Genomic DNA, 22484 nt, shown 5'->3' with positions numbered 1-22484 from the left:
CAACCTCTTGTAGCAGTCAATTAATTCAAAAGAAATACGGAATATTTTGGCCCTAAAACACATATATAACATTGTGTTTCGGCATCTTTTAAAACCTTGCTTTTATCTTTTGAAAACCGGAGCCCAATCATTGCAGTGGGCACAAATTGTTATTTAAGCCTTGGCTTACCTGGGTTTCTCTGCTAGTTTGGACTTAATTTGACTATTTTGTAGGTTTGAAGTCACAAAATGTAGTCTTATCTTTTATCTTAATACCAACGGTTACAGCTGTTTGAATAAAGTAATTATATTGTTTATATTTATGTCGCGATCGGATAAGACGAACCTCAGTAGCCACCGTTAGTCCGTTCTAACTTCTTACAAAAAAAAATTCCCAGCAGACTTTGGTGCCAGATATAATCCACCAAAAGCATCGTCTGCTGTAATGTCTGATAGCGCCTCTATGGCAAACTAGAGTGGGATATAGACCGAGTGGGGAAAGGTGAAGCCCCGCCCATTGACATGCGCGGTAACCACTGGATGTTTTACTTCCAACAGTAATAGGTAGATGGCGGGAAAATTTGGTCTTTGGCGCGAAATTTAAAATACTTTTTTTAAGATCGTCTGCTTAGGAGTCTGCTCAACATTATGCGTAATCTGAGACTGTAGTGTCACCGTACTATAGAATTTGGGCAATAGTGGCATGTCACGCACCAAATGCATTACACGACTTTTATAATATGCATATTACAGAGCTGATGATCTGGTGTAATGTAGAACATCTTTTTTCATTTTAAAGGTAAGGAATTTGTTTCTAATGTGCATTCTTAGCCTTACAAACAAGTTTACAATTTTTCGCTCGACATTGCAACAACTTAGCTCAATCTCCAATTGATTGTGGAGCATTCTAGTTATGAAAGAACTTAATTCTTCAAGTGGAGATTTCATGCTTGTAATGTTTTGTAGAACTGTGTCCAGGAATTGTTCAGACAGGCTAACGAAGTCTAATAGTCTCGATGAAGGCTGTTTGAGGTTACCAAAAGCCTTGTGCTGTGTAAGAACTGATGATGAAGGCAATTCGTACGTTTTATTTTCATGTGAAATTACGTTATAACAGGATTCGCAAATTTGTTTCTGGAGTTTAAAACAAATATATCCTGCTATATGGTAAATTGTCAACTCTTTTGCCTTTTCCTTTGGGTCTATGCTCTCTACTTTAGTAATTTTTAGGTCTTTTTGTGCCAAGCCTCCAAGTCCAAGGAATTCCACCAAGTCTTCTAAATTATCACAGCATGAATCAGAACTCCTTGCTTGCTTGTGGCCAGAACTATTTTGGTCTTCCATAAAGCTATAAACGGCCTCTGTACCAAATATGTCTTCCACTAGAGTTTGAAGAATGTCAGAGGCCGGTTTTTCTAAACATATCTATGGAAATGTGAACAGCGGTTTCCACCGCAGCAGCTGTATCGACACTTAATAGTTGTTGCGCAAGAGGCACTCTCATCTTCTGATAATGTGTTGGATTAACATGTGTTGGGGTAAGTTTAGGCGCTAGTTTCAGTTCTGAAGTTGCCTGAAAGTGTATGAGGTGCTTCAAGTACTTAATGTCAACATTTTTGAAAGGAAGATTATATTTCGCAACACATTGCTCTGGCAGCTCCGAGACATTGACCAGAATAGAATTTCGAACACCTTTCAAAACATGAGGTGGATCTGGTACTACAAAAATCTTGTTCTCTGGATTGCACGGGTGTGTAAAGTGGTGTTTCTTTTCATAACATGACACCTTAATTCCTAGGTCACGATACATAGCCATATTTTTAGGGCCCATGTCACTTACTATCGACACAACGTTAAATCCAATGTCATGAAGGCATTTTATACAGTCCGTCATGAAATTCTTCAGATCACCGCTGTCTATACTGTTGCCAACCAAATGCCAACCAAGAAGGTATTTCCATTTGGAGCAAGCAGAACGAACCATTACCACTAATCCCTGGGTAGCGACTGCATGGTTGGACAATGTTGAATGTCCCAATACAGTTTTTAATCCAGCATCATATTCGTATGACCGCTTAATTTGCATTTCGTCAAGCAAGAGTATAACACTTTCTTCTATCTTTGTCATTTTGGGTGATTGTTTTTGCTGCAGGCGCATCGTGGCACTTTGAATACCTGGCGGAAATTGAAGCATCTCTAGATGTTGATTTAGGCACCTTGTTGTTGGAAGTGAATGGCCTTGCTCACGTAAGAAATTGTACCCATTTGTACCAATATTGTATAGAAGTTGTAACGACGATTGTATGGCTTGAGGAGACCACTGTTTGCATCGTTTGCGCTGTTCTACAACGTGATTTATTTGATCCGCAGTGAAGAGTTTGCCAAAGGCCGTCATTACTTTCTCTAATTGGTACCTCGATCTTTCGTGTTCCGAAAACAGTTTAGCGTGCTGTTTTTCAAGGTCTGTATTCTTCTTTGACAATTCCGCTATTGAAGTCTTCAAATCTTTTATAATTATTTTCAGGCTTTCAGAGGCATTCTTTGACTCATCAGAAAACGTTTCTGTCTGTGTTTCGATGTGGCACTTTCGTGAATTGTCAACAGACGCCTTTAACATATTAATGCAAAGTTTAGACCAACGCCAAAAGGTTTAACATACATTCAATCTGTTTCATAATCGTGATTATTTACATTTTGGGCCACATCAATTGATTCCAAACGCCGCACTTTAGAAAGTCTTACCATTTCGTCCTGGGATTAATTGCAAAAAATAACTAAAACATCCCTGATACCAAACAATATTGCGATGTTATAAAATCTAAACTTACCATATCATTTCCGGTGTTTTTTCTTTTATTCCTCTCAGACATGGATACTTCTTTTTGAATTGGGTTTGGTGCTCCAATTGTAGGAACTGCATTTGGGAGTTTTCTACCATTTGTGCCAAAGCAATTAGGAGAAAAATGATCCTTCAAACAAAGTGGTTATTAGATAACTATTATTCATTCATTAATAAAACAAGACATTACCTTACAAAGACGCAAGTGCCGACATTTTCCACTTAAGGCATCATTGCTATTTCTACCGATAAATTTAAACCATTGTTGTCTAACGTCATGATTATTTGGAAAATAAAATAAATAAACATCCTTTTCTGTGTTTGTGCAAGGCGGGAATGCGCATTTACAAGTCATAGTAAATTTTAAATTGAAAATTTAAATTCAACCTACTCCCTTGACTTTAAATTGAATAAAGAAAAACTCATGAACTTGAATATATTCAACTTTATTCTTTAGTAATAAACAATGTGTAAGTTGTGTTTAAAAATGGAGGCAATATTTTTCACAATCTATAAAATAACACCAATTTTCAGTTTTTTATTACAATTTCAACCAACAATGTCTTTTGTAACACCAATGTTCTAAAAACGAAGTATTTTAAATTTCGCGCCAAAGACCAAATTTTCCCGCCATCTATCTGTTACTGTTGGAAGTAAAACATCCAGTGGTTGCCGCGCATGTCAATGGGCGGGGCTTCACCTTTCCCCACTCGGTCTATATCCCACTCTATGGCAAACGATACCGCTACAGCTGTGACGTACGCGGGTCCCATTGCCCTCTATATTGTGGAAGCTAGCGTCCGAGACTCCTTTGTCATCTGCTCCTGGCTTAACCAATGGCTTGGGTATTTTTAATCTTATTTAAATAGTTTATTTAAAAATTATTTCAGTTTTTATCCAGAAAAATGTATATTTTTGGTTCAATTTCAAGTTAATTATACTTAATTAAGTTGAAATTAACGTCGATTCTGTTTCGACAGTGTTCATTTAGGTTAAAAAAAGAGTTTGAATAAATAATTGTTCTTATTGTAATGTTTAGAGGAGTTTTTTATTATTCCAACACATTGCGTTCAATTTTTATCATACCCTTGCTAAATTTGCGGTAACGGAAAGAATATCTAATAAATAAGTTAATGAATGATGCTATTCTACAGTTTGACTTTTATGTCAGTAATTACATCAAATGCGTAAATAATTCATAGCAATTTAATAAACAAAGGGCAATGTGGACTGTGGAAATAGCGTGTAACCGATTGGCGAACAGCGTAACTCTTTGACTCCCACGTGGTTACGTTGGAAAAATCTCTGTTGATGTAAACATGAAAATTATTTGACTAATAAAATGACATAACGACACTGTCCTCCTGGATTAACCAGCACCACTGTTACTTCTATTTATGGATTAAACAATCCACTGTTGGTAACAAATAGTTTAAAAAATGATTACGTAACATCATTAGAATTAAAAATTGTTTTAACGAATGATGATGCGTTGGTTGAGTTTCAGGGATTATATCACACACCTTCAAATTAGTAGAATTTTACTGAGATTAACAAATAATGAAACCCTGTATACTTCATATGGGAATGTTGAATTAACTGACCTAACGTAAACAGTGACCACTCGTTTAACTTCCCTAGCGAAAACACATTTAAACTTTTTGTCATCATTCCAGTAGTATTTTGAAGTTTTCTAACTTTTCACAAGGTTAAAACACTCTATTTCAAGAATCAACACGTTAAGAAATTGAATGGAGCTGGAAATTAGCTTTTTTAATAATCTTTAAAGAGGAATGACACTATAAAGACTATATTGCAGTCTTTACAGAGACTTACTAAGCCTTGGCCGTAAAGAACGTCGGAAAACGTATTTCAAACGATATAAAAACCTCTATTAACTGTAATTATTTACCTGAATTACTATTTTAGACGAAAATTCGACCTGATAACAAAGTATTTGTTTCTAAGGGTGTTATAGTTAGAAAATCCAAATAAAGTTGTTCAAGCTCGGAAAATACTAAACAAGCTTCGACTGCTCAAAAACAAGTTCTTAAGATCATAGCCTCCTGGATCACGCGACTCGCGCTATAGCACAGAATGAAGCAAACTGAAAATGTCAACTTAACTTGTTATCAGGCACAAAGCTAGGCCCTCCCTTGTTCTCAATCTGGTTGAAAATTGAAGAAATGGGTATCAGCGCGCCTAACAGGTTAACCTGATGTTTAACTCAAGAGCCGTACTTCCGTAATAAACTAAAATTAACATACTTAGACTTAATTTTTTCTGATTAGACTAGCCGATCGCACACCCTGAATATTTAATTGTTAAATTAAGAGTTTTCCGAAAAGTAGCTTCGCTCTAGTTTTTCAGTTAGAGGTGGTTAAATATCAGGAAAAACCCCATGTTAATCTCCATAGGAAAATTGGTAAAAGCATGTGAATTTTGCTTAAACGTTACAAAAGAGTATCAAGTCATATCTACAAGGGCCTACCGGCCCTGTAGAATTTCTAACGGTGTTATAGTTAAGGCCCGTTCACGTTACCCAACTATAGTCAGCTGACAAAGCCGATCTGACCAGTCAGGCCAGATTGTCAGGCAATATGAACGTTTCACCCAACCGTACTATTGTCAGGTTCAATCTCGATTTTAATCGGGTAGGTAGGCGATTGGAGTCGGGCCGACTAAAGTCAGTGAGGGAGCAAACCAATCACAATAAGCCTTGACTATTACGTCATGACACACGTGCTGGTTTACTTTCAGCTCGAGAGAGAGAACCGAGAGTATCGGCCATTATTTAATTGTCCATGAAAGCCTGAAAAATGATTTCGGGCCTTGGCCATTTTTTAACATGGGTTAAATTTTACGTTTTGATGGTTGTTCCTCATTCAATATTATCAGAAGTAATATAGTAGGGAAGTTCCCTATATTACTTCTGATATTATTGACCTTTATTATGTTCTGAACTGCAGAAATTTAGTGGGAATAGCTTTGATGCTCGTAAAGTAGTCGAATTTATTCGAGAATATGAGTTCATTTATAATCCAAAACAAATCATTCTTATCATTATGTACCGCTTTGTACGTCCTCTTGTGTTTCAAAGGTAGTCGGCCCGACTGGTTGGGTGGTGTGAACGAGTGACCTGACTAGACTAATCTGTGTAACAAGTCGGCCTGACAAGTCTATGATTTGTCAGCTGACTAAAGTTGGGTAATGTGAACGGGTCTTTAGTTAGAAAATCCAAATAAAGTTGTTCAAGCTCGGCAAAATACTAAACAAGCGTCGACTGCTCAAAAACAAGTTCAACCATTTAGCCTGTATCTTCTTATGGTTCAGGCTTCATGGTTCAACTTCCACAGAATGAAGCAAACTGAAAATGTCAACTTTACTTGTTATTAGGCACAAAGCTAGGCCCACCCTTGTTCTCAATCTGCTTGAAAATTGAAGAAATGGGTATTACTTTTCTAGGCGAAAATTTGACCTGATAACGACGTATTTTTTAGGGCTGTGCGAATAGTGGTTTTTCAAACCGAATCGAATACGAATCGAATAGTAAATCTCTTATTCGAAATCCGAATCGAGTACTCGTTTAAACGAATATTATTCGTTTTTAAAGAAATGTAGTTCGAGCACAAGGAAGTGTGTTGTAGAACGAGTAGAGACTCGTAGCTTCCCCTTTACTAAAAAGCTAGACCTTATTTGTCCAAAAAAAAAAGGGGTATGCATTTTGATCCTCTCTCCGTAACTAGACGAGCCCTTTTAAACATGAAAGATGACCGCCAGCCACTGACGTTGAAACCGGTTTTCGGTTAACCGATTAATTTAAATGGCCGTCTTAACCGCTCCAAAAAACTGGATCAAAAACTGGTTTGTCAGAAAACCAGTTTTTATCCGGCCGTTTATGATAGATGTTGAAAAGTGCTATATTCCAACATAGACCCGAAGACCGAATATTAGTACGAGTAGGTAGTACTAATTGGCGATAACTAGTGCCGTTTCCCATTGGCATTCTAGAATATACCAATGGAAAATTACTCCACAGATTTTTCTTGGAGTGAGAACGAAAAATTGATATGTGTCCATGGTGGTAGATTGCTAGAAGTAAACAGAAGGTAAGTAACAAGTGTCGAAAAAATAAAACTTATAATTTTGTGAATTGAAAAAACACTGATACGGTTTTCGGTTTTCTTTTCAAAAACCCGATTAAAACCTAAGAATTTAAAAAAACGGTGCTCCAAAGAGTAAAAAAACCGGTTTTCGGTTAAACCGGGCGGTATTTGACATCCCTAGTGTATCGAGTCGGAGTGCCGGGAATTTCTCAAGCGTTTGCAAATCTTATTTAAAATGCCTTTACTATTTTTTCTATTTATATTAACTATAATATGAGAAATATTCAAAGAGTTAAGCCGGGAAAAAAGAAAACTACGCCTTCTTTAAAACGCGTGTTCTCTAGGAGAATGGAGAAATGACTCCAGAGATTGTAGGCTCGGTATGGGAAAAAATTATGCGAGGAACAGTAAATGGCTAGTACGCTTATGTCTAGGCCCTAGAGGCCCAGTCTCTACTCCTTCTACAACACACCTCCATGCTAAGACTGAGTTTTCGTGAGGGAAAAACAAAACACCAGGAACTGCGAATTCGCGTTGAAATTAAAAATGAAAAAAAAAAGAAACCGCTTAATATATGTTATGTGACCATACTTGTCCTTAACATTTTCAGTCGAATACTCGTTTACTATTGGAATTTAGCACCTAGGAAACGATTACTCGGTTTATGGAACTATATTCGTTTTTAAAACGGTTATTCGAATTTCTTTTCGAATAACCGTTTTGTTAATCGAATACTCGTTTTTGTCAAAATGGCAAATTCGATTCGTCGAATCGAATACTCGATTCGAATTAAACGAATAGTATTCGAAAATTCGAGTATTCGCACAGCCCTAGTATTTTTCATTAAGGGTGCTACAGTTAATTAGAAAATACATATAAAGGTGTACAAGCTCGGATGAAATACTAAAGTAAATTGATAGCATCTACTTCTAAGAAATTAGGAAAATCAGCGATAAAGCGAACATTGGAAATTTACCAACAAAACTTGTTAGCACGCACAAACCTAGGCCCTTCTAGTTTGTCAACGAGATCGAAATGAAGAAATAGGTTTAAGCGCGCTATAAGGTTAGGCTGACTTCTGACCCAAAAGTAATTTTTTGATGTACTTTGTTAATTAGTTAAAGTACAATACTTAGGCTTCATTAATTGAAAATCGAAACAGGTAAGTTTCCCATTTAATAAATGCTTGTTAATTTAGAAGTATTCCGAAAACTAACTTCACTATAGTTTTTCCGTATCGCCTATGACAATTGACTTAAAAAACCGAAAATGTTTAATGCTTTTTCTATGGGACGCTAACCCTAAAAGGTGTGACTTTTTTAACATTACGGAAGGGTATCAAGTCATATCTACAAGGGCCTACCGGCCCTGTAGAATTGAAGATTTCAGATGGTTTTTGAAGCGACATTATCCGCATCGCTCAGTGTCTTTAAAAACCACCAAATATACGAGACAAAAAGGTGGTCAATATAAAACGAGGTAGGAGAGTACAGAGGTGTGAATTTGAGCCACAATATACGCCAGTGGAGCTGAAATGATTTCCAAAACGATAGTAAGCAACCAAGACTTAACCACTTGGCTATTATGTGACGCCGCGATCCGGTGACTGCCGCAGCGCATCAGAGAAAACCCAGCTGTTCGCTTTTTTCCTGTCATTAGACGTAGTGCTAGCGTATCCCAACTCTATTTGCGTGTTACATAACAGTCTCTTCAAATAAATTGAGAAAAATGGTGCTAGGGCTTGGTATGTTAAATATAATAATATACAAAACCTATTACTTTTTTTCGCTACTATTTTGGCATTTTTAGGTGTTATACTACTTATTTGAAAGGTGGTACTTTCCTTTAACTTTACGCAATACTTAGTAGTCTAATTATTACAATATTGTTAACATCTTGGATTTTGCGTTTATGGCATTTACTGATACACTTAAAAAATGGAAATTTCAACAATACTCATATTTTCCAAGCGATAGAAGGTTGAACCGCCTTTCTATCAGACAGACAAAAACGTTTTGGGGTTCATAATGTAATAAGTCTGTTCAGCCGCAATTAGCAAACAAATGTCTATGTTAAACATTTTCTCTCAGTTTGGTTCTCCAATTCTCCATCACGTTTTACTGCTGACGTTTCATTTACTTTTTATGGCTTTGAGTACTCCTTCTAAGCACAAAACAGCCGATGAAATTGAAATTCCAATCAACAAAATGTAGATTTCAAGAATTATATTTTCCAAAGTCAGAGGTTTAACAGCTTCTTCCTCACGGCCGTGTTTAGGTACGAACATATTGGGTGTTTTGTAATTACATTTAAACCGGGCAAGTTTAATTGCTAAACCATGACGCTCTGCAAAACAAATGTTAAATTGTTGATGATTTCCAGGAAGTACAGGTCACAACCTAGGGTAGGAGTACTCAATTTATAGCTTAGATCGTGATTCAAGTGGCGACAAGAAATATTGAAAGAAATTGGAGAAATAAGAAGTGAAAGAAGTCAGTAAGAAAACAAAGTATGAAGTAGAGATATTTCACTAAAACAACTTAAAACGTTTGCTAATAATTAAGAAATTTTGAGAATTATATTAAATATGCAAAAAATTCGAAAAGTGCGAAATATGAGAAATATCAGAGGATATGACGAAATAACAAATACCACTAGTGTTTCTAAAAATGGCACAGATAAAGGCGAGGCTAAATTTATTCCCTTCAGAGCGAGTCCAGTTCCATCAGTTAGAGCCTACCTTGCTGCATCATGTTTTTCTTCGCGAACTAGCCTTAGCCGCGTAGCTCTAGGATTCCTTTATATAGTTCCACTTTTATTCCTCATAGTTTATTTTTTAGGTTTTTTTAATAGTGAATATTACACTTGAGTCAAGGTCTCCCTATTCCTTTACTGAAGAAACATCGTTGACGAAGCTGTGTTTTATATGTATGTAAGAGCTATTCTACAGTACAGGGTGGAAACTGCGCTGGCGTCCAGTCGAGATACTTCGCCTTACGCATTGGTGTGGGAACCCGGAGATAAAGGCGCCACCTTTTGACTACAGGCGGTATTTCCCATTGGCGGGACTTTCAAATATTTTGTAGGGGCGAGTCTGTTTCATTGGTCTCAATTGATTAGAACATGTCTGACATTACGAGTAGGTGGAAGTCGCAAATAAATGCGAAGCTAAATAACTCTACTTCGAGTCAAGATAAGAAACACCTGAACAATTCTGCCAAGACCACCATGACTTCCAAGACATAGCCTACTGGGAAGTCTGTGACCAAGCCTAACACTCCAGGTCAGAACAAACGGATAGAGTCTGGAGCCACGGCAATTTCTGCCAGCCACAAAGCTACCCCACTTTTCGATCAGGACGCCCTTCTTGCCTTGCTGGGTAAGATGATAAAAACAAAACTGGGTTCCGTGGTAGAGGAATAGGTCTCTGCTATTAAAGATGACATAGAATTGTGTATTATTTTCAAATTCTCACTGCTTCAACTTGAATTGGAAGCACACTGTGAGAAATTGATTACTACGAAAGTTCAAGAGAAACTAAGTGACTTCCAGGCCACTTTCGACGAAATAGCCGCTGAATTTCAATCTACCCAATCTCAAATAGTACAATTACGGGATGACTTGGCTAAACCCTGTTAAAACCTTAAGTTTAATTTCTAAATAATTGTTAAAACCTTAAGTTTAATTTCTAAATAATTCTAATTTTTCTAAATAATTCTAATTTCCTTAAGTTTAATTTCTAAACAATTCTAATTCCCTTAAGTTTAATTTCTAAATAATTCAAAATTTTCTTTACTACAAAGTTAATAATTTTAATTAAAATAAGCTACAAAAAATACTATGTAAAGTTGTAAGGCGGGTTTTAGAAGAACTCTTTCAATAGAGATGCCAAAGGGGCGTGAAGATCGCGGGCGCCTAAGAAAAAAAAGAGAGTTCAATGGATGGCAGTTGCGCTTATAAACGGGTAAAACAGCTTAGAGCTATGCCTGGCGCTCCCATCCCCAAAAAAGGGCAAAGTCACGGAAACTATCTCGTGCCCGGCCCGCGGTCTGAGCGTCGCCAAAGGCCAAACCTATTGAAAGGGGGGACACCCAAGCTCATCTTTATGAAAAGAAAGGTAAAAAAATTGTATCAAGGACTTCTCACACCTAACTTCTCCAAAAATATTCCAAGAGACAGGAGTCAAGTCTCCAAATTAGCGAGCGAAAACAGAGTTGATAGAAAAATGCAAAATTAGTCGTTTTTTAGTATTTTAGAATAATATTATAAAATAAAGTTAAATAAAGTAGATTTTTTTAGTCGGTCTGCTTTAAAAAATAAAAATTATAGTCTCTCCCAGAGCAAAATTATAAAAACAAAATTAAAATAAAACAAAGAAAAGTTAAGGGTATTTTCATGGTGCCGAAACCCGGGATACGCCTTACACGGAATAAAAGTTTGTGGATAATTAAACAGTGATATTGAGTGATTTATCCAAAAAGTCCCAAGATGAGCGATGGAGAATCTTCGATCGATGATGCGGCCAAATTAGCAAAAGAAGCCGCTAACCTTAAAAAAGCGAGAGCCCTGAGAAAAACAGTTAGGGCCAATACCACTATTCTGGTAAATAATCTTATCAAGCTAAAAGATGCTAAGGAGTTGAAAAAAGAAGAGATTGAGGATCAGCTAGCTATCCTGCAATTAAAACAAAAATCATTGGATAAATTAGATGCTCAAATTTACGAGTTATTGGACAACGCCATGGAGGACGAGTTAAAGACCGAGTTTGATTCCGTTGAAAATTACAACAAGGGTCCCAAGAGGACCATTACAATTTTGCGCCACATCTCTTATAAATTAAGCACAGATTATGAGTCCTATCTCCTATTATAATAAAGCAATAAATATGAAATAAAATTAAAAATTAGGTTATCTCGCTGGATTAATTAATGTAGAAATAGCATTAAGAAGAGTAGCTCCACAGTCAATAATTGCAAAGTGGAAACACTGGCGACATCTTGTATATTTTAGCGAAATCAACACCTGGCATTTTCCAAAATATATATTTAAATTATATTTAAAATTACTATTTAAAATATTATTTTTTCATATTATATAAAATAAATAATTTATATAATTTAAAAAAATATTTTGTAAATGAATTAAATAAATATTAATTTTTAACCAAAATTTCAAGGTAGATTCGAACGCGCGAGTCGCCGTGCGAGCCGCCGTTTCAAAACAATCCACGAGGAAAAACCAGTCGAGCGTTTTACCAACTGGGCTACGAGTAGCTCTGCGATTTCCCTTCTGTTTGCGTACTGTATACATATTGTCAAGCTAGAGTTAACTGACAGCTGAGGGTGAAAATTAAGGCGGGGTATTCGACGCCGTCCAATAAGCGGTGTGACGAAGACGAAACGAAGGAGGAGTTAAACTTTCCGTTTATGCTCCCTAATATTTTACGCTCATCGCTAGATGGCGAAAAATAAAAACGAAGGTTTAACAAGTCCAACTTTGATCCAGCAATTCCAGAAACAGTTATATTTTCTGTTTGGAGTAAAAGCGATTCCGATTCTTCTTCCTTTTCAGCCACTACAGTGGTTGTCGTTTCAATCCTTTGTCTCGGTTCGGTTTCTTCTCTAGTATAGGCTTCTTTTGGTTTCTCTCTTCTCTGATCATGAGGTGTTCTCTTTTCTGAATCTTGGCAAAGAGAAGAGTAATGTCTTCGGTCGCAGAACTAGCAAGCTATATCTTCTTTGCAATACTTCGCGAGATGTCCCGGCTTCATACAGATATAGCAGCGTCCTAGTTTTCGTAGGATGTCCCTTTTCTTCTCCACATTAAGAGTTTTACATTCTTCAAAGGTATGATTTGTTCTTCGACAGAAAAGACATCTTGTTTGAGATACACTCGTCAAGGCTGCCGTTGAAAATGGTTTTGGTCTATATTCGACTTGACTGCGACGTTGGGGAGCTCTGGCTTCTGAAAACTGAGGTTTTGTTGCGGTTCTTCCGTCATGAGCGTTTGTAGTGTAAGCGCTTACTCGTTCTCTAGCCTCTACTTCTTCCCTTATGACCGTCAAGAGCTCTTTAATGTCCCATTCCATGTCACAGTCTCTTATTCTGCTATACTCCAAGGTAATTTCTAGTGGAAGTAATTTCAAAATTGGAGGACATAATACTGGTCCATAGTATTGAAAATGGGTTCCCAAGGATTCCAATGACGTCACTTCTACTTCGCAGCGGTCATATACGTTTCTAAGACCGACGATATCGTTGGCCTTCTTTACTGGATCCAAAGAAAATAAATTTTGAATATGACCGTTTATTAACGCGTCCTTCCTTCCAAAACGTCGTTTGAGTAATAGAATTGCCTCGTTATAATTTTCTTCTGTTGCATCCAATTTTGAAATTGAGCTAGCAGCTGATCCTGTTGAAAACGATCGAAGGTACCCGAGTTTATGGGTAGCTGGCATAGGGGTATTGTGGATGGCCACTTCTTATCCAGACCAAAAATCCATCCATTTCGATAAATCTCCAGAATACTTTTCTATTCTTAGCTCTGGCAGCTTCATCGCAAACCAGTTTTGCGCTGAAGGCGGTGGGAGAAAACCACTAGTCATCGCTGTTAGTTGTTGGGGTGGGTGAAGAAAGATAGATTGCGCGGCGCTCGTACCAGCCTGTGTCGTTGTCAAACCGGTCGTGGGGTTTTGTCCCCCTGCTGTCGTTACCCCTTGCAACGTCGTTGTAGATTGAAAAGTATGCGGTCCTGGCATACCAAGATTCCCCACTATAGGTTTTAAGAGAGGATGGCTAGTTGGGGGTGGTCCCATAGGGGTGAAATTCGGAGATTGTATAGTGGTTCCGGTCGGCGTCAAAAATGGCGACGGATGTCTCGTCTTAACTGATAAAGGGGATAGCCCTCTCGCTTGGCCTTTTCTCATCTCTTCTAGGTTCTTAGTAATCTTATCCCTTATCTTTCTTATAGCGTTGGAATAATGTTCCGATGTCGCTAATTCTAACCCTAATTCGTCTAAATCTTCGGCCTCATCTTGCAAGGCGTTATCTATTTCTTCTAATTTAGTTTCTTTAACTTTTAACTCACTAAGGTTGTCCAGGAGGCTGTCCTCATCGTACGTTAAATCCGTGAGGCTGTCCTCATCGTACGTTAAATCCGTGAGGCTGTCCTCATCGTACGTTAAATCCGTGAGGCTGTCCTCTATTCTTGAAAGCAATTTCGTAGTCGCTTGTCGACTGATCTTTCATCTTTGCTTAATAGCATCCTATCTTGAGGGTTTTCCTCGTTTCTGTTGGGATTCTAAACTTGTCTGTTCCGCGTCCGCCATTTTCTCGAACTAGTTCTTTCTAGGGCCTTGACGCGTTTCTGTGGTTCGCCCACTTCATTATCTAATTCCTAATCTAGTTCTTTTCTAATTTTTTTCTTATTTCCCGGGTATCGGCACCAGTGATAAAGCTCATGGGATGTCCCGCTTCATGGGAGATTTAATTATAAAATAAACGTAATCGACTTTGTCTATTCCATAAGTAAAACATTCTTTACTGACGAACGCGCGAATACCTTTTACAAGTTATATTCTGTTCGGACTAGGAAGTCCTCTCTCTTTCAGTTCGCGTGGGGCTCTTCCCAAAAACTCTTCTTTCTCGAGCGGGTATCCGCTTTCCCCTTTCAGTCCCATAACTTCTTTCAAAACCAGTTCAATTTTTCTTTCTTATTTTCAAATCCTTCGCGCGAAAGTCCGTTTCCACAGTGGCGCCTAACGATAGCCAGTCATGACTTGCCTGGATTTCTTTATAAGCTCAATAGTGGTGGACGAGATTTATTTTTAGATCGTAATCCTCCGATTTTGGTTCTCTTTTGGATTGAATTAATGGACATTTAGTGTACTTGAAGTTCTTGAACTGATTAGTTGCTAAAAGTAGTGAGAATATTTTCATCGGGAAAAAATCGCGAATATGGAAAATGCATTGCCTTTTCGAAGCAGAAAAACCCTTTGAAACAGAGAAAAACTTTATCAAATGGAAATATCAAAGTATATTCTTACGAGGATAGTCCTCCACGTAAAGTTTTGACGTTATCATTTTATTCTGAAAACGAAAGGAACCATTTTGACAACATTTACCAGATGGTCAATGATAAATATTAGTCATTAACGGCTGAAAAATTTATTTTTAAAGCCTTTACGGCTTTGGGAAAACTAAAGGAGCCTTTGGTATCGGAAGAAGATTCACCGTAGGCTAACATCGAAGGAAATACAAATTCACCTCTTAGAACTATTTCAACTGGAGTATGTTTTCTATAAACAAAAAGCCCAAATGATTTTTAAATCTGACATTTCCGTCTGAAGCCAAAAAGCTAAGATTTAACGAAGAGTTTCATTTAGTCAAGAAGAAACATAAAAAATGTCCTTTATCCAATTTGATTAAGAGAGGATTGACCATTTTGCATACTCAGAAGGATGATCATGTAATTTGTGGACCACTCATCTCCTTGAAACCGATTTGGGTACGGAATGCTATAGGAATCAAGCTCGGGCTAGTTTTGAATATGAAGCTGCCAGCTCTAATAGAAATGAGGCTTACACTACCGAAAATGAAACAAATCAAGACGGTACTTGATCATATGACGAGAAAATTTTAAAAATTCAAGAAAATTTCATGGAAACTGCACCCAATTTACTGCTTTGCGACGAGATATCCTATTTCCGTGGATTACAAATAGTTGAAGAGCACAGCCGAAAGTGTGAAGGATCACTAAAGATAAATGGCAACCAGATCTATCGGACAAAGTTTCGGCAATCAAAAACCATATCTATTGGGCTATTGATAACTCATATTTGTGCGCGGAAACTTTACGTCACTTAATCGACAATTGTGTTGAGCATTTTAAAGGTAATCATCAAATTTGAGCCGTAGGTTCTACCTGTAAAATCCCGACCATTTGCCAAGTACAATTGTCCTAGAGGACCCTATTTAATTAGAACTGCTAAAAAGTTCTTGAAATCAACAACGCTCTACAAAAACGCCGAAGACTACGTAAATTGTAGGAATACACATTATGTAGAGAGCTTTAACAATACGGTCCTCTTGTATATCGAGTAAAGAGTACATTGTAAAACCTCTTATGGTTCAAGATAGACACTGGCAGTCTTGGAATGGAACGAACACAAGTGTCGCGTCCATAAACATCTATGTATGAAACAGAAAAGGCCAAAAATTGTAATAAAACCCAAGAAAAGAAAAATACGTCACAAAATCCTTCAAGCACGTATTTGATTAAATTGTTTCTGTTTCATTTTCCAAATGACCAAAATTGAATTGTTAATTTATTTATTTGTTTGTTTAGATTCGTTAATGAAATCTGGATAATGTTGGCGTCATCCCCCCGATCGATTTCCCCAATGATTTCTTCACTCAAGTGTCCGATTGTTCATGAGATGAAGAGTTCGACGATTAATAAAATATTATTTAAATATAAAAGCAAGTTTACGAAAATTTCTTGTTTCAATAAGCACGCAGTGTACTAGGCCTACTCAAAATATTTTTCTTCAACTATTGTATCTTACAGTACCTTGCACGTAATAAAATTTACCATTTCCACATCTTAAAGAGATATGGACTTTTGTACCATCGCTTTGTTGGCTTAAATATCAATTACATCACCTTTTGTAGTAGAATGCATTTTGGTAATTTTCAATAGGTCTAAGACCATCCCCTCTCTTTCATTATGTTCTTAAAATTCCAATATTGAAATAACTTTTGTTGACTTGAGCCCGCCTTAGATAGATTACAAAAACCGTTTTCATCTAGACGGACCGAAATTCAGGACCTGTCTAAGTTACGCTTCATTGTTCATCTTCAGCTTGGCCAGAGCTCCTTTGCACGGCTTTCAGTTTGACAAGAACCCTTTTGCACGGCTTTCAGTTTGACAAGAACCCTTTTGCACGGCTTTCAGTTTGACAAGAACCTCGGTTTTTCCGTAGTGGGGATTCAAAAAGTCGGGGAAACAAAATTTAAGAGACTGTCCATTGTTTATCTTCAGTTTGACCAGAACCCCTAAAACGTTTGAAGCACGGTCGCCCATTATTAGTTCGATGCACGGTTTTCAATTTCACAAGAACGGTTGTCGCCGTTTCCCGGCCTTTAAATTAACATTACAGCGAGGCTCCGTCGAGAATCGAACTCACGATCTCCTGTTTACAAGAAAGGCGCTTTAACCACTAAGCCACAGGGCCCTTGTTGTAAAGTGAGATGAAAGCTGCATATTTGAGTAATTTAACTAAATTAACTCATTCGCAATTTTACCCTATTGTTTGCATATATGCATATCTCAAGGAACTAATATTTTTGGAGTTTCTCAAAATTTAATATCTACGAAAACTAGTTAAAATAACAAAACAGCGAGGCTCCGACGACAATAGAACTCATGATCTCCTGTTTACTAGACAGGCGCTTTAACCGTTAAGCCACGGAGCCCTTGTTGTGAAGCGAGATTAATGCTGAATATTTTAGTCATTTAAATAAATTCAATCATTTGCACTTCAACCCTTTTGTTTGTATATATGCATGTCTCGAGCAACTATTATTTTTAGAGTTTCTAAAATTTTAATAGCCACGAAAACCATTGAGTTCAGAATATATGTATTTCTAGAGTTTTTGTTGAATTTCCTCCTCGCAGACTCGGATTCGTCGAATTTCATTACTTTCATTAGTCGTTAGCGCCATCTGTCGCCTGACGGGTGAAACTGAAAATAGTTTATTTTGGCGAGAAATTGACTTGAATTTGAAAATTAGGCTTAAGAAGACGTAAAGCGCCAAAGTTGAAAAACTGCTAGTTGAGCCTTAATTACTAAGAATTTGTTAAACTTCATTTTTAATAAATAAAATTTTGTTAAATTTCTGTTGTAATACTTGTTTTTACTTAAGAATATCTTTTTTCCTTATTAAAGTAATAAATAATATGAAAAGTTATTAAATTTTATCATGGGTAGAAAATGCTCAGTAGAGAAGTGCGTTAACACTGGTAGGAATAGAAATGTTCCGTGGCATAAGTAAGTATAGAAATAAAGAATATTAAAAAATATTCAGAAGTTCAACACTTTTTGAATTGTACTATTAAGATTCCCTACTAAAAATCCCGAGTTAATGAAACAATGGTGTCGGGCCATTAAAAAACCCGAATGAACTCCACAAAAATATGATGCTATTTGCGGTGATTATTTTTGTCAAGCGGACTATCGCGAAAATTCCAAAATACGCGTACTATCGGCTAATGCAATTCCTACTCTGTTTTTACCCGAATCTTGCAACCCAAACTTCAACATAGGAATTGTATATTAATGAAATATAAATCTAAGAAAATTAAATGTTTTACTGTAATTTGCCACTTTTAAACCGTTTACAGAAAACTTACAGTCGGTGTAACAAAAATGCAGGCCTAAACGAAAGTATTATTTCGGAGAGTTCCGCGTCTTATTCGCGATCAATAGAGATAACCCCAGACCCTGAAGACCTTTTAGAAATAAGTGGCTGTGAAGTTGTGGATGATGTTGCTCAAAATATTGATATTGAAAACACGGATGGCGAAATTAAGTCAATGGATAAAAATGTAAGACACGCTTTATTAAGTTTGGCAACATCCCTAATGTTTTGCAACATAATCAGGCAGAGGAACGCAATGTTGCTTCATCAGAAGTTGAAGGTTTGGTTGAACCCATGGATTGGGACTATACTCCTAGCCGTTGCTCTGAAGGCAATAAGAGTTTAAACAAAAACCAAGAAACTGATGAAAGGATTGCAGCTTTATATTCATTGTCAACATTTCATGTACCTTGAGTAGTTATGTTTAACTTATGTTGGTATACCACCATTCGTTGGGGGACTAGACTAAGGATCATCTACAACGTGCGATTGAGAAGTGGGGGCATTTTCGTCATTGTCGAAGACAGCTACATTGGTCCAATAGAGTTTTAAATGTTCTAAATTAATTTTTCCGACATTCTGCGCTGAGTTAGCGTCTTCTAACTCGTAGACAACGGGAGAATGTTTAGCTATGATTTTAAAGGGACCTGCCCATTTAAGACTAAGCTTTTTCATAAGCTGACCAGTCGTACTTGATAAAGGATGTGTTTCCATCCATACTAGGGTTCCTACCTCAAACTCAAGAGGGTCCTGGCGGAGGTCATAGTATTTTTTCTGGTGTGCTTTAGCTAACTTAGACAATTCATTACAGAATGCTAATTGTTCCTTAAGAACCTTCAAAGCCTTACTACGACTGGGGTCATCAGGGTCCTGAATGGGTTCTTCAATGTCTAAATTCCAAGGGAGACGTGGCTCCCGCCCTAATTTCAAAAAGAAAGAGGATCTGCCCGTGGTTTCATGGGGCGCGGAATTTATAGCAAATTGAAGGAGGTCAAGGGATTCATCCACATCTAATATGGTGATTCCATACGTAGAATGATATTAATTCACCTATTACTCTATTGACTCGTTCAGTGGGATTTCCCTTAGGGGTATAGGGGGTGGTAAACTTTGGGTTTATTCTAAAAGCTCTGCACGTTTGCAGCCAGAGTTTCGAAGTAAACTGTACCCCTCTATCACTGAGAATAGCTTTAGGAGCTCCCCACCTAGTGATAATAGACTTGAAAGCCTGAACGCAAGTCTTAGCAGTAATAGTTTTTAGTGGTATCATTTCCACGAATTTAGTCATATAATCAACAAAGACTATTAAATATTTATAGTGGTGTCTACTTTGAGGGAAAGGTCCCATAATATCGACACTGATTTGGTCCCAAGGACTTGTTATTTCTGAGGGTTGCATTAGCCCTGGCTTTTTTCTATTCCTAGCCTTAAATTGTTGGCATAAGGTGCATCCTCTTACATAGTCCTGGACATCACTAACTATGGATGGCCACCAATATCTATAAGTAACTTTGCTCAGGGTCTTATCCTTGCCCCTATGAGCTGATAACGGGTGGTTTTGTAACAACCTCATGGCTTCTAACCTTAAACGAGGCGGTAAATAAATTTTTTCAGGATGGTTCCTGTATGGTCTTCTGTAAAGAAGATCATTTTTCATTTCGAACATTTTATGCCTAACAGGGTTAGGTCCTTGCAAGGAATTAATAATGGGGGAAGCAAATGGGTCTTCCCTTGGAGATTTTCTTACGTCTTCCAACGTAAAGACTGAATATAGGGCTCTAGGACCTGGGGGACGTACTCGACCTTCAACAGTGTCACTAGAGGAAGTTGTTGAACTACAACTTGTAGTATTTGTACTTGTGCTACTACAAGTTGGATCGAATTTACTAGTAGAATTGGAAGTAGAGGAACTAAGTGGAGTACCTCGTTTCTGCATCTTTAAGTCCTGTACTAGCATACGCTATAGGGACTTCTACATTATCTTGTATTTGGGACAGAAGGGCACCTAATCCTGCGTCACTAGCATCTGTAGTGAGAATGCACGGGGAATCCCTTCTAAAGGAAGCTAAGGGATGAGCCTTACAGATGGCTTCCTTAATTTGTTCGAACGCCTGTTGCTGTTCGATGCCCCAAATAAATTTTTGATCCTTCCGTTTAAGTTTATTAATAGGTGCTACTATTTGAGAGTAGTGATTAATGAACCTATTATGCCATCCTGCCATCCCTAAAAATCTTTGGACGTCCTTAACATTTTTAGGAGGAGGGAATTTCTGAATAGCTTCTATCTTAGAAGGATCTATATGCACTCCATTTTCATTTACAATGTGACCAAATATGGTAGCTTCTTTTTGAGTGAAACGACATTTCGTCAACTGAAGGGTGAGACCCGCTTCCTTTAATCTATTTAGGACATATTCTAAACACGTTAAGTGTTGATCCCAATCTTCGCTAAGCGAGATTAAATCATCTAAATAATCGATTAATTGGAAGTAATTTGCGTCTCTAAAGATCTCGTCGATTAAGCGCTGAAAAGAGCTAGGGGCGTTACAGAGCCCAAAAGGGAGTACATTAAATTCGTACTTTCCCATATGAGTCACAAAAGCAGTTTTTGCTCTACTCTTAGGGTGCATTTCCACCTGCCAATACCCTGATTTAAGGTCAAGGGTTGTAATAAACTTGGGTTTTCCTACCCTAGCTAACATATCCTCTATATTAGGCAAAGGATAAGGGTCCTTGATGGTAACGCTATTCAGTTTTCTGTAATCAATACAAAACCTGTAGGGTTTACCCCGTTTTGTTTGATCAACCAAAACTACGGGCGAAGCCCAAGGAGATACAGAGGGTCTGATTATCCCGTCATCTAACATTTCCCTTACATGTTGTTCTATTATTTTCCTTTTCTGGTCATTAACTCGATAAGGCTGAGATTTTATGGGCGGACTATTACCCGTATGAATCTCATGGAAGACTAGTCCTGTTCTTCCTACTTTATCTGAAAACAACTCAGGAAATTTCAATAAAAGGGTTTCTAGTTGATGACGTTGTTCATCAGTAATAGGGGCTGCGGAAACTGCGTCCCTAATATTCTCTACAATCTCCTTATCTATTGGATCCTTTTCTGATGGTATTGAAAAAGGGATCCTTAAGTTACTTACTAAGCATTGAGATGACTCAAAATCCAATTTGACCCTGTTTTCTTCAAGAAAATCTTGACCTAATATAAAGACACTATTAAGGGAAGGAACTATGTAGAATTTAAATTTGAATTGTTTCTCACTGTCAATTGACTTAAGAGTAAATTCTAACTCGTGAGAACCTTTTGTAAACGTATAACGGCCGTCGCCCCAAACTACACAATCTAGTTGTTCATCTTCAGGTAATTACAAACTTTTTCCCACTGGTCAACCTAACAAAAGAGGCATCGGCCCCGCTATCTAATTTAGCGTGAACTGTCGCGTGTTCAAAAGTAACGGGAATAGTAACCCTTTTATAAACTGAACCCTTTCGGACTGATTCAATCCTCAAGGGAAACGCGACACGCTTCTTGTTAGGGGAATTTATTGGGCACCGGGAGAGGGACCACGAGGGACCTCTCCCGTCTGGGCTTCCCCCGATTTGATCATATTTTTATTTGGAAAATTGGGTGCAAGATGACCAGGTTCCTGACAACTGTAACAGGTGATCGTACGTGTAGAGGGGTAAGACAAGGCCAACTGACGACCAGGAGACTTGGATCTCTGATTATAATATTTATTATAAGATCGTTGACCTCTATTTAAAGTGTTTTGAGCTCTAGCTTGCGATCTAGAGTCTAAGGGTTTCAAGGGATATTCCCATTTAGGATGCGATGGAGAAGTAGGACAAGGGCTTTGACAATGCCCGGAGGAACACTGACTATGGGCTGAGCCCTTATTAGCTGGGCAAGAAGACTCACCTTTAACTTTAGGTTTAGGGGGTGACTTCCTCTTTTCCCTTTTCTCAGCATTCTTTCTCCTAACTTCAATATCCTTTTGTATTGAATTGTATTTTATTTTTCATTTCCAGATTTTCAAGCAGAATGAATTGCATTATCAGTGTCCCAGCGACCATGAAGTTCCTGTTGTCGCCGACGTTTTGCGCGACGTTGACGAACTGTTCTCC

General features: G+C 37.6%; 2 protein-coding genes across 2 annotated transcripts; one reads left to right on the top strand and one right to left on the bottom strand.

The window, feature by feature from the left end:
- Positions 1-448: 448 nt before the first annotated feature.
- On the top strand, positions 449-3253 carry LOC149656069 (uncharacterized). Its single transcript, XM_089844501.1, has 11 exons — positions 449-543; positions 599-778; positions 859-1033; positions 1097-1146; positions 1226-1517; positions 1607-1729; positions 1804-2044; positions 2132-2226; positions 2350-2440; positions 2504-2627; positions 2846-3253. Exons 3-5 carry the CDS (start codon positions 893-895, stop codon positions 1323-1325), a joined length of 291 nt encoding a protein of 96 aa, XP_089700627.1. The 5' UTR covers positions 449-543; positions 599-778; positions 859-892; the 3' UTR covers positions 1326-1517; positions 1607-1729; positions 1804-2044; positions 2132-2226; positions 2350-2440; positions 2504-2627; positions 2846-3253.
- On the bottom strand, positions 1327-9677 carry LOC149656068 (uncharacterized). The gene is made up of 7 exons (XM_089844774.1): positions 9665-9677; positions 9064-9270; positions 8444-8573; positions 3009-3060; positions 2808-2948; positions 2671-2730; positions 1327-2587 (listed from the first exon to the last, which is right to left on the bottom strand). Exons 1-7 carry the CDS (start codon positions 9675-9677, stop codon positions 1379-1381), a joined length of 1812 nt encoding a protein of 603 aa, XP_089700900.1. The 3' UTR covers positions 1327-1378.
- Between the last annotated feature and the right edge of the window lie 12807 nt (positions 9678-22484).

The sequence above is a fragment of the Phalangium opilio genome, unplaced genomic scaffold (genome assembly GCF_054372755.1).
Source record: "Phalangium opilio isolate 3A_F unplaced genomic scaffold, DU_Popi_V2 ptg000077l_1, whole genome shotgun sequence".
Lineage (NCBI taxonomy): Eukaryota > Metazoa > Arthropoda > Arachnida > Opiliones > Phalangiidae > Phalangium > Phalangium opilio.
The sequence above is the reverse complement of the archived record's forward strand: the minus strand, read 5'-3'. Positions and strand labels throughout refer to the sequence as shown.